The sequence below is a fragment of the Panthera tigris genome, chromosome E2 (assembly GCF_018350195.1).
Source record: "Panthera tigris isolate Pti1 chromosome E2, P.tigris_Pti1_mat1.1, whole genome shotgun sequence".
In the NCBI taxonomy this organism is placed as follows: Eukaryota; Metazoa; Chordata; class Mammalia; order Carnivora; family Felidae; genus Panthera; species Panthera tigris.
The window spans coordinates 25315872-25332223 of record NC_056674.1 but is presented as its reverse complement, the minus strand read 5'-3'; the positions used below and the strand labels follow the sequence as shown (position 1 = coordinate 25332223).

General features: G+C 36.4%; 1 protein-coding gene and 1 non-coding gene across 2 annotated transcripts in view; both read left to right on the top strand.

Annotated features, from left to right (window-relative positions):
* ITFG1 (integrin alpha FG-GAP repeat containing 1) overlaps nucleotides 1-16352 on the top strand; it is a 342370-nt gene that overhangs the window by 248065 nt on the left and 77953 nt on the right. Inside the window, exon 13 of the mRNA XM_007096707.3 lies at nucleotides 5885-5928. Coding sequence (XP_007096769.1) covers nucleotides 5885-5928 — 44 coding nt within the window. The remainder of the gene's footprint in view (nucleotides 1-5884; nucleotides 5929-16352) is intronic.
* Nucleotides 11994-12097, top strand: LOC122234449. The gene has a single exon (XR_006212237.1). It is a non-coding gene; the product is annotated as a U6 spliceosomal RNA (small nuclear RNA).

Here is a 16352-nt window from a genome sequence, read left to right as displayed (position 1 = left end):
ATAAATTTGCCTATCCCAGACATTTCATATAAATGGAATCATATAAAGTGTAGTCTTTTGTGACTGACTTCGTTCATTTACCATACATAATGTTTTTAAGATCCATCCATATTGTAGCATTATCAGTACTTTATTCCTTTTAATTGCCAAATAATATTTCATTATATGAATATACCACATCTTATTTATTCATCAGCTGATGACTTTGGGCAATTATGAATACTACTACTGTGAACATTCATGTCAATTTTTCATGTGGACATATGTTTTCATTTCTCTACTTTAATACCTCTTGAGATATACATAGGAATGGAATTGCTGGGTTAAATGGGAACTCTGTGTTTATCCTTTTAAGGAATTGCCAGGTTGTTTTCCAAAGCAGCTCAACCATTTTATATTCCTACCAGAAATGTTTGAGGGACCTATTTCTCTACATCCTTACCAACATTATTATTTGACTTTTTTATTGTACCCATCCTAATTAGTATGAAATGGTATCTTGGGAGTTTATTTCATTTTGTTTTGTTACCATCTTAACCATTTTTTTTATTGTGGTAAAAAAAAAACACATAAAATTTACTATCTTACCTTTTTTTAATGTACAGTTTGGTAGTGTTAAGTATATTCATGTTGTTGAACAGATCTCCAGAACTTTTGCGTCTTGCACAAATGAAACTCTATACCCATTTATCAACTGCCCCTCTTCTCCTCACCCTTAGCCACCATTCTGCTTTTTGTTTCTGTGAATTTCACTGTTAGATACCTTGCATAATGGAATCATACAGTATTTGTCTTTTTGTGACTGGCTTGTTTCACTTAGCATAATGTCTTCAAGGTTCATTCATGTTGTAACATGTGACAGGATTTCTTCTTAAAGCTGAATAAGGTTCCATTGTGTATATATATACCACATTTTATTTATTTCCACTTACTTGTCAGACATTTATTGGGTTACTTCCGCCTCTTGGATATTGCAAATGTGCGTTGCATTGTGGATGTGGTTTGGTTTCCCTGATTGCTAATGATGCTGAGCATCTTTTCCTGAGCTTTGTATATCTCTGTATCTACTTTGGAAAAGTGCCTATTCAGATGCTTTGCCCAATTTTTAATTGGCCTGTCTTTCTATTAAAATATAAGAGTTCTCTAAAATCTATAAAGAACTTATCAAACTCAACACCCAAAAACCAAATAATCCAGTGAAGAAATGGGCAAAAAACGTGAATAGACACTTCTCCAAAGAAAACATCCAGGTGGCTAACCGAAACATGAAAAAAATGCTCAACTTCACTCATCATCAGGGAAATACAAATCAAAACCACAATGAGATACCACCTCACACCTGTCAGAATGGCTAACATTAACAACTCAGGCAACAACAGATGTTGGCGAGGATGCAGAGAAAGAGGATCTCTTTTGGATTGTTGCTGGCAATGCAAGCTGGTGTGGCCACTCTGGAAAACAGTATGGAGGTTCCTCAAAAAACTAAAAATAGAACTACCCTACGACCCAGCAACTGCGCTACTAGTTATTTATCCAAGGGATAAAGGTGTGCTGTTTCAAAGGGACACGTGCACCCCAATGTTTATGGCAGCACTATCAACAATAGCCAAATTATGGAAAAAGCCCAAATGTCCATCGATGGATGAATGGATAAAGAAGATGTGGTGTGTGTGTGTGTGTGTGTGTGTGTGTGTGTGTGTATAATCTATATATATATATATATATACATATATATATGTATATATATATATGCACATACATACAATGGAGTATTACTCAGCAATCAAAAAGAATGAAATCTTGCCATTTGCAACTACGTGGATGGAACAGGAGAGTATTATGCTAAGTGAAATTAGTCAATCAGAGAAACACAAATATCATACGACTTCACTCATATGAGGACTTTAAGAGACAAAACAGATGTACATAAGGGAAGGGAAACAAAATAATATAAAAACAGGGAGGGGGACAAAACATAAGAGACTCATAAATATGGAGAACAAACTGAGGGTTACTGGAGGGGTTGTGGGAGGGGGGATGGGCTAAATGGGTAAAGGGCACTAAGGAATCTACTCCTGAAATCATTGCTGTACTATATGCTAACTAATTTGGGTGTAAATTTTTTAAAAAATTAAAATTAAAAAAATAAGAGTTATTTATATTATTTGTGTCTTTGCCAGATATAATTTTTATGTTATGAGTTAAAATCTATGTTTATTTTCCACCAAGTAGCCAACTATCCAGGACCATTTATTGAATAATCCATGTTTTTCCTCCTTCAACAGGTACTTATTGAGCAAATATGTTGGGTTAGACCCTGAGAAAATAAGGAGAAAATGATGCAGAGCTTACATACTAGTTCAAAGACAGACTTGTGAGAAAATAATTACTATTCAGCAAGATAATGATTTTAATGAAGTTTATGAAAATCATTTTGTGACAAGAAGAAAAGAATGACCAGTATCTGCCTGGAGTTGAGGGAAGAGAGGAACAAAGAAAAAGTTAGGTCATGGAAAGTTTGAGAATAAAAGAGAACCAGGCACTGTGCTATGATAAGAAACTTAAATAATGAAAACTGTTTTCCAAATATAAAACGTTTAGTTTACTGTCTTCTCTGATTGTAGTTCATGTAAGTGCACTATAGTCAACAAACAGGTATCTTCTTTGTGGTGAAGTATGCCATGCTTATTTTCTGGTGTCCTGTATATACTGTATAGACCTTATATATACTTTATATACCTAACCTAAGTAACATACCTTTTTCCTATGGATATGTTTGAATGAAAAATTTACAGTTTTTTTTGAAATAATTCATGTTTACCAAGCACAACTGTATGCCATCCCTCTTTAATGCATAACATATAGAATATTTAATAGCACATAATGGCCACTTTCTTTTTTTTTCTTTTTTTTTTTTTAAGTTAAATCCAAGTTAGTTAACATATAGTGTAATAATGATTTCAGGAATAAATTTAGTGATTTATCACTTACATATAACATCCAGTGCTCAACCCAACAAGTGCCCTCCTTAGTACCCATCACCCATTTAGCCCATCTCCCCACCCAACACCCCAGCAGCAACCCTCAGTTTGCTCTCTGTATTTAAGAGTCTCTTATGGTTTGTCTCCCTCTCTGTTTTATATTATTTTTGCTTCCCTTCCCGTGTTCATCTGTTTTGTTTCTTATATTGCACATATGAGTGAAATCCTGTGATATTTGTCTTTCTCTGACTTATTTTGGTTAGCATAATACACTCTAGTTCCATCCATGTTGTTGCAAATTGCAAGATTTCATTCTTTTTGATTGCCACGTAACATTCCATTGTATATATATACCACATCTTCTTTATCCATTTGTCACTCAGTAGACATTTGGGCTCTTTCCATAATTTGGCTATTGTCGATAGTGCTGCTATAAACATTGGGGGCATGTACCCCTTCAAATCAGTGTTTTTGTATCCTTTAATACCTAGTAGTGCAATTGCTGAGTCATAGGGTAGTCCTATTTTTAGAATTTTGAGGACCCTCCATATTGCTTTCCAGAGTGGCTACACCAGTTTGTATTCCCACCAGCAGTACAAAAGCACTTCGTCTTTCTCCACGTCCTTGCCAACATCTGTTGTTGCCTGAGTTGTTAATGTTAGCCATTCTGACATGTGTGAGGTGGTATTTCATTGTGGTTTTGATTTATATTTCCCTGATGATGAGTGATGTTGAGCATCTTTTTATGTGTCTATTAGCCATCTGGATGTCTTCTTTGGAAAAGTGTCTATTCATGTCTTTTGCCCATTTCTTCACTGGATTATTTGTGTTTTGGGTGTTGAGTTTGATAAATTCTTCATAGATTTTGGATACTAACCCTGTATCTGATATGTCATTTGCAAATATCTTCTCCTATTCCATCGGTTGCCTTTTAGTTTTGCTGATTGTTTCCTTCACTGTGCAGAAGCTTTTTATTTTGATGAGGTCCCAGTAGTTCATTTTTGCTTTTGTTTCCCTTGCCTCTGGACACATGTCAAGTAAGAAGTTGCTGCAACTGAGGACAAAGAGATTGTTGCCTATTTCCTCCTCTAGGATTTTGATGGTTTCCTCTCTTACATTTAGGTCTTTCATCCATTTTGAGTTTATTTTTGTGCATGGTGTAAGAAAGTGGTCCAGGTTCATTCTTCTGCATGTTGCTGTCCAGTTTTCCCAGCACCATTTGCTGAAGAGACTGTCTTTTTTCCATTGGATACACCTTCCTGCTTTGTCAAAGATTAGTTGACCATGTTTGTGAGTCTATTTCTGGGTTCTCTTTCCTGTTCCATTGATCTGTGTGTCTGTTTTCGTGCCAGTACCATACTGTCTTGATGATTACAGCTTTGTAAAACAGCTTGAAGTCCGGAAATGTGATGCTTCCAGCTTTGGTTTTCTTTTTCAACATTGCTTTGGCTATTCAGGGTCTTCTGTGGTTCCATACAAATTTTAAGATTATTTGTTCTAGCTCTGTAAAGAATGCTGGTGTTATTTTGATAGGGATTGCATTGAATATGTAGATTGCTTTGGGTGGTATCGACATTTTAACTGCATTTGTTCTTCAGTCCATGAGCGTGGAATGTTTTTCCATTTCTTTGCGTCTTCAATTTCTTTCATAAGCATTCTATAGTTTTCAGTGTATAGATTTTTCACCTCTTTAGTTAGGTTTATTCCTAGGTATTTTATGGGTTTTGGTGCAATTGTAAATGAGATAAACTCCTTGATTTCTGTTTCTGCTGCTTCTTTTGGTGTATAGAAATGCAACTGATTTCTGTGCATTGATTTTATGTCCTGTGACTTTGCTGAATTCATGTATCAGTTCTAGCAGTTTTTTGTGGAATCCTTTGGGTTTTCCACAAAGAGTATCCTGTCATCTGTGAAGAGTGAAAGTTTGACTTCCTCCTTGCCAATTTGGATGTCTTTTATTTCTGTTTCTTTTTTTTTTTTTTAACATTTATTCATTTTTTTGAGAGACAGAGAGCAGGGGAGGGGAAGGAGCTGAGAGAGAGGGAGACACAGAATCCGATGCAAGCTCTAGGCTCTGAACTGACAGCACAGAGCCTGACATGGGGCTCAAACTCACGGACCATGAGATCATGACCTGAGCCGAAGTTGGATACTTAACGACTGAGCCACCCCTGATGTCTTTTATTTCTTTTTGTTGTCTGATTGCTGAGGTTAGGACTTTCAACACTGTGTTGAATAAAGTTACAGGAGTGGTAATGTCCACTTTCTTATAGAGGTATCACTTCACATGAAGAGGTGGTAATATAATTATATTTCAAAACTCATGTTACTTATATAAAGAATATTCAGATACTCTAACCTTTTCTTTTTTGGTGATTATAGAATAAATGTGTCATTAAATTATTTTTATGTATTTGTTATAGACCCGTCAATTCTTTATAGTTGTGTTCTCCATAATAGTTATCAAGGGTGCCCAAAATCTTTGACCCAACAACTTTGACTAGATAAGTGGAAAAAAGTCTAATATGAGATATAAAATGTTTTTCTCAGCATACATTTTAATTGGTTTGCATTTAGCACTTCTGTCAGATTCTAAGTCTTATACTTGGAAACTAGAACCAACAGTAGGTATAGTATGATATAAATATAATTAATTATTTCACCTATATATTTCACAAAACATTAGCATCTTAACTGCTTAATAAAAGCTTTTAAAATATCAGTATAAAATAAACAATAGAAACTTGATTTACTCAGATCTAAAGGAATTGATTTGGTTTCTGCCTGTGATTATGATTCAGTAGAGCATGTTAATAGATTATAGGGGAAAAATTAGAGTTAACTTTAAATATAAGCTAAAGTAATAATATAGTAGTAATAGCCTTTTCTTTATTTTTCCACAGTTCTTAGTGGTCTGTGTTCTAATGACTGTCCTCGTAAGATAACAGTAAGTAAACAAATCTCAGTTGTAAAATTTTCAGTGAAAATATTCTGCATAATAGATACTCACAAAATACTTATAAGTTACATTCAAATTGTTATTATTTAGAAGTGATTAAAGTATCCTTTAGTGCTCAAAAAACTTTACTGAGAATAAAATACCTTGTCTAAAAGATTCTCACTTCAAGGTTCACCTCCTTTATGAAGGCTTTTCTGATACCTTCCTGTAATTTCTTGGCATAAGGCATACTACCGCCATTTTAGCATATATAATACTTGAGCTCACGTCTCTATATTAAAAGCCTCTCTATACTAGACTGGCATCCCTTAAGGTCAAGAACCCTCTCATCATGTATACCTGGTACATAACCGAAGGTCAAGCATATAGTAAATAATGATTTTTTTTGGTATAGTCTTAATATTGACTTTCTGTGCTTCAGTGAAATAACAAAGTGTAAAAATAATTAGGCTTAGTTTTTTAAATTGCCAGTTCATATAAATTATAATAAGAATATTATATTGTGTATGGGTGTGGGTGTATCCCTGCTTGGGTCCTCATAATAACCTTGTTTCATGAGGAATTACCCCCCATGTAAAGATGAGGAAACTAAAGCTTAGTGAAATTAAATTATCTAATCATAGAGCTATGAAGTACTGGAACTAGAGCACAAAGCTAGGTGTTCTGGTTATAGTCTCACACTTTTACTACCCCAGTTAAGCACTGCAAGACCAACACTTTGTGTATGGTTGGGAAACTTCACATATTTGAGACATGTGGAAACAGACCCTAACCCAGAGATTTGCATGCAGAGATTTAATTTAGACTCAACTCCAAAGCAACAGCTATTGGCCCTTCAGAAATGGCTCAAATAGAGGCAGAGAAGCCAGGCGTTTGTATTCCTGCTTTAATCAGACTTTGCCTGCAGGCAGTCTCCAGGAAAGGCTTATAGCTAGTAGGAGCCAGCTCTCTTTGGCTGAAAACAGTGTCCAGGTAGGAACCCGGCTGTGAGCTATCAGCAGCCAACACTTTGAGGAGCTCAGGGAATAAGTGCCTCAGTCCTGAAGAAAATATCTGGACAATGCATCACATCTTTTATGAATGTATATGAGTGCCTGGTCAAGTCCGTCTGCTTTCATATCATTATAAAAATGTAGATGTATATAGTAGGGGAGGCTATGGGGAGGGGAATGCAGAAGATGTATGAGAACTCTCTGTACCTTCTACTTAATTTGGCTATGAATCTAAAACTGCTCTAAACAAGAAAGTCTGTTTTTTAAAAATTTTAACGTATAGATGTAATTAATCAGAGGCTTAAGATTAACTTGGTGATTTAGGTATTGTCTACCTAATCTGTGAATTATTCAATTCCTCTTGCTTCCTGTCATTGACCATATTCATTACATGGTCAAGCAAAGAACTGTGAAACATTGAAATGAAACCCACTCATTTTACCTATAAGTTCTGACAGAAAAGTGGATAGGAAAGGCTGTATGATTAAAGCAGCTGCAGGTAATACTTCTGAGATCAATAATGTCCCCATTCTCTTTATCTTAAAATAAAAGCAACTTTAATTGTATGGAGAACTTTCATTTAGAAAGTCACATAAATTGGGGTGCCTGGGTGGCTCAGTCGATTAAGTGTCCAACTTCAGCTCAGGTCATGATCCCCCGGTTTGTGGGTTCGAGCCCTGCATCAGGCTCTGTGCTGACAGCCTGGAGCCTGCTTCAGATTCTGTGTCTCCTCCTCTCTCTTCCCCTTTCCTGCTCACACTCTGTGTCTCTCTGTCTCTCAATAATAAATAAACGTTTAAAAAAAATTTTTTTAGAAAGTCACATAAGTAAAATTCACCATGCAGAGAGATGTTCTTACGATGATTACTCCAACAGTCCTGCACCTTTGGGCTTTTTTTTTGTGACAGATCTGCCTCCCATTCGTCCATTTATTATTTTCTTTGAAATTCAGATCCTGCTGAACTGCCTTCACATATATCATTTTCCTGCCCCACTGATATCACAAATCACAATTTTATGACAACCTAAAAGAAACAAATGCACACTATACTTCCCCAGTTTTCCATATATCAAATGTATGCCCTCTTGTATTTTATGAAAAAGTAGGCCTTCTTCATATTGCTTTGTACTGAACATAGTATAAAGTTTTACATCAGGTATATGACCCTATGTGAAACTAAGAGGGAAAATGTACCTACCACATGAGTACTTTACCACTTGAGTTAATTTATGAGTTGGATAGCTCTTGTGCTACTAATATGTTCCCACCTGATACAGGCAGCCTATTTGATAACATGAAGAAAGGAAGGAATTATTCAAATCAGAAACCAATCCCACCCAAATTCCTTCATCTCCATTTTGAAAACCCCTGGTCATACTCTGGACCTTATCTACCAGAACTATTTTACTTTAGAAATTTTTTTATTGTTTGTTTGTTTATTTATTTATTTTGAGAGAGAGGCATGCAGGCGAGCAGGGGAGGGGCAGAGAGAAAGGAAGAGAGAAACTCCCAGCAGGCTTCATGCTGTCAGCCCAGAGCCCAACTCAGGGCTTCATCTCACAAAGTGTGAGATCATGACCTGACCTAAAATCAAGAGTCAGAGGCTTAACCTACTGAGCTACCCAGGTACCCTACTTTTGAAATTTTAATGCCATCCATTCAGCTATTTGACTACAAACTGTTTTCCAGCCTTCTCTTTCCCATTACTACACCTGTTCAACTTTAAGGCTGTTCATCTCTTGACCTGTAATCAGCCCACTCCTGCCTTTACCCTCCTCGTTTAGCTACCATACATCAACCTCACTCCTGCCATTACTTTTAACTCCCATTAAGCACTCTCCTTCTACTGTACCTGCCTAGCAAAATTATAGCCCTGGGTTAGTCCAAGCTATTTACCTTCTTCAGTCCTAGACCTAGGCTCCTGGGCATTTCTAAAAAAAATAATAAACATACTTGCATATTGGTACCACCACTAGTTCATAGTCTTTACCTGAAATGAGCATTCTTAATTGTATCATAGTCTTATATAGATTCCTAGTCATCTTTTCGCCCATTCCTTTTCTCTGATTACTTTCAGGACTTTCTCTTTGTCTTGGGTTTTCTGCTGATTGAATATGATATGCATAGATAAATATAGGTTTTTAGTATTTTTCCTGTTTGGTGTTCTCTAAGCTTCCGGGATCTGTGGTTTGATATCTGTTACTAATTTTGGAAAATTGTCATGTTATTTCAAACATTTCTTTCTATTCCTTTCTCTCCTTCTCCTTCCAGTAATCCAGTGACACATATGTTACACCTTTGTCCCACAGTTCTGTTCAATTTTTTCAATAGTTTTTCTCTGTTTCAGTTTTGGAAGTTTCTATTGCTAGATCTTCAAGCTCACTGATCCTTTGTTCAGCCGTATCCAGGCTTTCTTCATTTTAATTATTTCTGTCATTTCTGTTTGATTCTTAAGAGTTTCCATCTCTCTGCTTGTATTAACAGTCTGTTTTTGCATGCTGTCTATGTTTTCCAGTAGAGCCCTTAATGTATCAATCATAGTTCTTTTAAATTTCTGGTCTGCTAATTCTAACATTCTGCTATATCTGAATCTGGTACCAATGCTTGCTTTGTCCATTCAAACTTTGTTTTCTGCCTTTTAGCATGCCTTGAAATTTTTTGTTGAAAATCGGATATTATATATTGGGTGAAAGGAACTAAGGTAGATGGGCCTTTAGCATGAGGTTTTATGTTTATCCAGCTAGGATAACTCTAACAACTGTGTTTACTGTTTGCAGTAGCTATGCTGTCAGAGGAAGCAGTTTTCTCCAGTGTCTTTTTTCTTCCCTATTGTCTTTGTGTTTTTCTCCCACTTCTTAAACAGGGTCTGAGGCTTGCAGTGCTTTTAGCTATAATCCCATTATAAGACAGAAGCCCAGTTGATGTGGTGGTAAGGAGCAAGAGTTAGAAAATGCATCCTATACTCCTATGATTAGGTCTCAGGCTTTTAGTGAGCCTGTGTCCCTGGGATGTGGCATACACATGTGCTTCTTCTTAGCTTCCCCTCCCCCATGGGCAAGACAGGAAGGCCAGAAAGGGCTAAAGTTAGGCATTTCCTTTCCCCCAGGTTAAACCCAGGTCACTTAAGATCTGGTAAAATAGTTTTCCTTGAGGGTAAGGTGTTAAGAACCAAGGGCTCTGGGCCTATGTCAGAATGCTTACTTCCCCTCCCTGTGCTAGAAGCATGAGAGTTCTGACCCAATCTTACCCCTGAGAATCTGGTGGGACTTCTGGAGGTAAAACTCAAAAGCGTGGGGCTCCTCTAAGACTGTTTACCTCCCTCTTCCAGAGTTTGAATTCTCAAACTAGTTCCTATTGAGCTTCCAGCAATTTTTCCATTACAGTTTAAGTGTCCTACCAGTACTAGCTCCAGTTTCAGTCATCTGCATCTAGGCCTCTGCTCCCAGTAAGCTGTGATTCTGTATCCACCCCTCTCTCCAGTGTCAGGGTAGCAGTTTGCCCTGTGACCTGAGTTCTCTGAATCTAAGGAGAATTGTTTTACTTCAGCTTTTTTGTTCTTTTTCTGAGGAGTTAGGACTTCCAAGCTCTTTACAGGTCAGACCAGAAACTCTCCTCATATTTTTTCTTTAAAGATTTTTTTTAAGTAAATTTATTTTGAGAGAGCAGGAGAAGGGGAGAGAGAGAGAGAGGGAGAGAGAGAATCCCAAGCAGGCTTCATACTGTCAGCGTAGAGCCTGACGTGGGGCTCAATGTCATGAACTATTAAAGCATGACCTGAGCTAAAATCAAAAGTCAGATGCTTAACTGTCTGAGGCACCCAAGAGCCCCTCTCCTTGCATTTTTATCAGTATTGCTTTATTTTTCCTTGTTATAGCTTTATTACAACATAACTGACATGCAATAAGCTGTACATAATGAATATATTCAATTTGATGTTATGATGTATATATTATATATATATACACAATATATATATTTATTTGGATATATATATCCATTATATATGGATATATCATGCCAATATAATGAAACACTATATCTAAAAGTTCTTTTGTGCCCCTTGGCTATCCCTCCTTCTCACCTTCCCTGACCCTCCTCCCTATGCTACTTACTTTTCCTCAGTCACCACTGATAGCTTCTCTGTGAGTGTTGCTTTACTTTAAAAGTTGTTCTTGTTACTTCATGGCTTTTATCAATATGTCTTCCTCTGTGTCATTTATTGTTCTTTTCCTTGAAATTTGTTTAACTTTTTTTAAAATTTGAACATCTATAGAAGTATAGGTTAATATAATAAAACTCCTTGTGTCCATACTACCATCCAGCTTCAGCACTATCATCATATACCACCACTTACTAATTCCATTCACAGCCCCTCTTACGCTATTTTAAGGAAAATCCATTATGTCTTATATTCTGTAAATACTTCCATGTATATCTCTCTAAGATAAGGACTTTTTACATGTTAGACCAGAAACTCCCATTTTTTCATAAAAACTATTTTATATCCTTTCCAGCATCTTCTTAAATCCATCCCCACGTTCATTTCTCAGTCATTGACCTAGATTCCTACTTCAAAGGGAAAATAAGAATGTAAAATCAGAATTTCTTCAACTGTGTTCAGTAACTTTGGGGAAGTTATATAACTCCTATTAAGCCTTATTCTCCACATCTGTATAATGGGGAACTAATTGTATGCATTTATGTTAGCTTCCTATTCCTGCTGTAACAAATTACCATAAATTTAGTGGCCTCAAACAGCACAAATATATCCTTTTACAGTTGTGGAAGTCAAAAATACAAATACGCTTCACAGAGCAGGACTCCATTCCTTTGGAGGCTTTAAGGAGAATCCATTCCCTTGCCCTTAACTTCTCAAGGCCACCTATATTCCTTGGCTTATGGCCCTTCTATCCATCTCTAAATCCAACCATGTAGCATCTTCGTACCACTGACCCTAACCCAATCCTGCCTTCCTCTTTCACTTATAAGGACTGTAGTGATTACATTGGGTCCATCTGGACAATCCAAGATAATCTCTCCATCTCAAGACCCTTAATCATGTGTTTGCTTCAGCAACACATATACTAAAATTGGAGTGATACAGAGATTAGCATCGCTCCTGGGTAAGAGCGACATGCAAATTCATGAAGCATTCCACATTCTTAAGGGAAAAAAATCCTTAATCACATTGGCAAATTCCCTTTTGCAATATAAGATTATCAACAGGTTTTGGGAGCTAGGATGTGAACATCTTTAGGGGACCATTATTCTGCCTACTACACTACCTCCTAAGGTTTTTATTAGGATTAGAAGAATTAATGTAGGCAAATCAGAGCAGAGGTCTAATACACAATAAATACTCAAAAAGTGTATCTGCTATTCTTTGTCAATGGTAATGGTTATTTCCCTGCCTCTATAACATCCCTGTATTAGCAAGGATAATGAGTTCCAAATTTTTGAGAAATGCTGGTGTTCTGTTTGCCTTCAAGATAAGACTAGAGGTCTATTTGACTTCATGACTTTTTTTCTTATAATGTAAATCTTTTTTGATATATATCACAAATTTATGAAATATGGATATCTATTTTTAGTGAGAGCTACCATAAGCATCTGTGAATCTAAAGAGTATTTTTATTCCTATTTCCTGATTTTTCTCTTTAAATACCAAACTAATTTTTTTAATCTTTTATTCACAATTTAACATATATTGTGGGGACGGCTGGGTGGTTCAGTAGGTTAAGCATCCGACTCCAGCTCAGGTCATGATCTCACGGTCTGTGAGTTTGAGCCCTGGGTCAGGCTCTGTGCTGACAGCTCAGAGCCTGGAGCCTGCTTCAGATTCTGTGTCTCCCTCTCTCTCTGCCCCTCCCCTGCTCATGCTCTGTCTCTGTCTCAAAAATAAATAAAAAAATAAATAAATAAAATAAAATAAATAAAAACATTTTAAAAATAATAACATATACTGTGTTAGTAGAGATTATAGCTTCTTTCTCTGTCAATTGGTAATTCTTTTAACCAAAGCCTGCTGACTTTTCCTGCTTTATGGATTATGAGTCTATAAGCAGGCATATGAGTGTTCTCATTGAACAAAGGGTTGGAAATAGTCCTTTAATCTGCTATACACAAAAAGAATCCATGCATATTCCTTTTAAGTAGTTTCATGAGGACAGAGGAAGGATCTGTTTTGCCTGTCTGTATGTCCTAGAACATAGCACAGGGCCCGTGCTTACCAGTTTCAGTTATCTTCTATAGCACTAAATATAATCTCTTCATCCACACCCATCCCTTTTGCTATTTCTTTTTATTAATCAATGTACTAATTATGCTGTGAGTTCCACATCCTTCTCAGAGACCTCATTCCATTGTTTATTCTACCTAGCCTGTGTATTCAACCTCCGCCTCTCTGTTGCTGCCTTCCCTTCAGCATTTAAGGAGCACCCAAGTCTCTCTTATCTGCAAGAGCAAATATGCATATTTTCCAGAATCTCACATCCTCTCCAGCTATTACCTAATCTCGGTTTTCTCTGCTCAGTCAAATTTATTAAGTTGTCCACCATTGGATCTCTCCCAATTAGTTACTTCCATATCCTTAACCGACTGTCATAATCTAGCATTTGACCTGAGGCCTGGTTCTCCTGACCACTCCTAGGAACACTCTCCTTTCCTTGGTTTCCTTTATTTTCACCCTTTCTGGCTCCCTTCCACTTCTCTGGCCATTCTCCCTTTTCCTTTATGGACATTTACTCTGCCCATCTGGAAATGCAGGTGCTCCTCAGGCTCTCACTCTAGGTTCTCTTCTCACTCTACTCTCTTAGTTATCTCAGTCTCTCCCCTATTTGTTTGGTGGGTGTTTTGTTTTGTTTTGTTTTGGGGTGCTTGTTTTTGCCATTTGTATACTGATCACTCCCAAACCTGTTTTCCAGCCATCTCTCCTGAGCTTCAGACCTCTATATCTGAGTGTCTTACAGGGACTGATAAAACTGAAATCCAGTGTTTCCCCACAAAAACTCAGTCCACTTCCTATGTTCCCTTTCTCAGTTACTTTCTCCTTTCCCTTACCCCCCAGATCTACTAGGTTATTGGTCTCAACCCCTAAATATCCTTCCTCTATCCAATCATCATTTAGTCCAGGTTATCATTGTTCTTGCTTTTCATGCCTGACTGTTGGGAGTTATCTGAGCCATCCTTCAAAAAGGTACCCCAGTGATCTTTCTAAAATACAGCCCTTCAGTGGCTTCTCTTTGTCCTTGAAAAATGGTCCAAACCTAGTTAGACCTAGTTTGACCTAGCTTGAGCTTTTGTTTACCTCTTCAGCCATATTCCTTGCCATTTCTCCTCACACCCACTCCCAGCTCTCTCAGCCACACATAACTACTTGTTCTGCCATTCTGTCTCATCTCCAGCCTCTTGCATGTTTTTTCTCTGTCCTGAAGCCTCCTCTTCTCCACCTTCTCCTAGATTCCTTCATGTGACCTTCAGGTCACCTTTCAGACAGTATTTCCTCTGAGAATCATTCCTGGGCTCCCCACTGACATAGGTCTGGATATACCATCTGTTGTTTCTTAGCACCCTATGCATAGTCCTGCTACTTACCACTTCTGTATTTGGTGAGTTATCTGTGTTCAGCCCTTGAAGGAGACTGGGTCTTGTTTATTATTCTGTACTTACTCCCTAACACAGTGGCCTGACACATAGTAGCACAATAAATATTTATGTATGAATAAATGAGCTTTTCCTAAAATTTGGTTTCCTTTTTTTTTATGGGCCTTCATTGATAAATTTACCATACCACCTCTTAACCACAATCACAATCCACATACCACCTCTTAACCACAATCACTTAACATATTCATTGCTAAGTTTGAACATTTGCAGAATAAATTACAAGCTATTCACAAGAGAAATGCATTCTGCAAAGCCCTGATATAAAGGGAAAACATCCTTTATTTATGCTCTCAGAGATACCTCATTATGAGACAGATGTTTCAGTTGTTACTACAAACAGATTTTTAATATATGTAGCAGAACAAGATGTATCTTTAACATTTTTTTTCATCTTTTCAATCAGAAATATTCTCAGGCTTGTATTTGTTCTGTGTAGGAATAATATGAGAAAGTATAAGCCAAGTAAGTTTCTCTTTGTCTTTATTTTAAGGAAAATAATCTGATTTAGTACTTTTACCTTCCCATCTTTAAAAGACACTAGTCTTTGCTACAACAAATATTTATTGATCAAAACAGATTTATGTATTTGATATCTTTTTAAACTATTATTCTACCTTTAATTCTAAGTATTTGCCTTTTTATCACACCTGACAGTGGCAATATCATCTTTCTTCTACCAAGGATAGAAAAAAATTGAAATTTTTCTGCATTTAATGTCCTTTTGTAGTCCTTTACAAAGGGAAAAGTTCCTTGCATTTTTAACAGGAAAATAACCAAAATTAAATAAATAATTTACTGAATTTAATGTCTTGAAGAAATAAGTAAGAAATAATAGAAAAAATTCAATATTGAACTAAATTAGGCAATACAGTTAACACTAATGAAAATAAGGAAAAATATCCATGAGTGTCTATAAAAACATGAACAAGATAAAAAAATTACCTGTGAGAAAAATAAATCCATATGTAAGTCACCTATTTTTCTAACATTTTAGAATCATAAACTTTATATTGCATAGTTAAACCTAATATTGATTTTAGCTAACACAATGTGTCTTACAAGTTCTTCCAGTTTAGTTTTACCATCCAGAGCCAGTGATGTAAAATATACTGTAGTCTCCAAGTAGGAGCCCAAGACCTTAAAACAAATCCTTAGATAATCAGGCACTTAACAGTGACATAAACCCCCCCCCCCCAAAAAAACCCCAAGATTCGTCTAGGCTACTTAAAAAGATAGTCTAATGAAGAAAAGAAATGTATTCCAACCCTGATTTTCTATAATTCAACAGGCATACAGAGGACAGTTAGTTTAAAACAATCTGTATAATACAGCACCCAAACAGTGTTGCATCAATATGACACATCCTAGAACAAGAAAAATGAGCCAAATATAGTCCTTGTTTACTTCTAGAATGGAAAACTTGAGAGATCACTAATATTTTTTCATTTAACTTCTCTGAATTCTCTCAAACGAATATCAGACATGACATTTAAAAGGAAAGTTGGGACAATGTGAGAGATTTGTACTAAGATTTTCACACAGAAAGTGAACTTACTAGATGATGGGGTATAGGGCTCAGCATTCCAGAGGAATAGCTAATGTCTTTTTTCTTACCAAAATTTATGAAATCAATTTATGAAATGTTTTCAACAAATATGTTTCTGCCTTGAAAATAAAAACTGAAACTACTGTAAAATTTATGTTAACTATACTTCAATTTAAAAACGAAAATAGGCAATTACAACATGACTTCT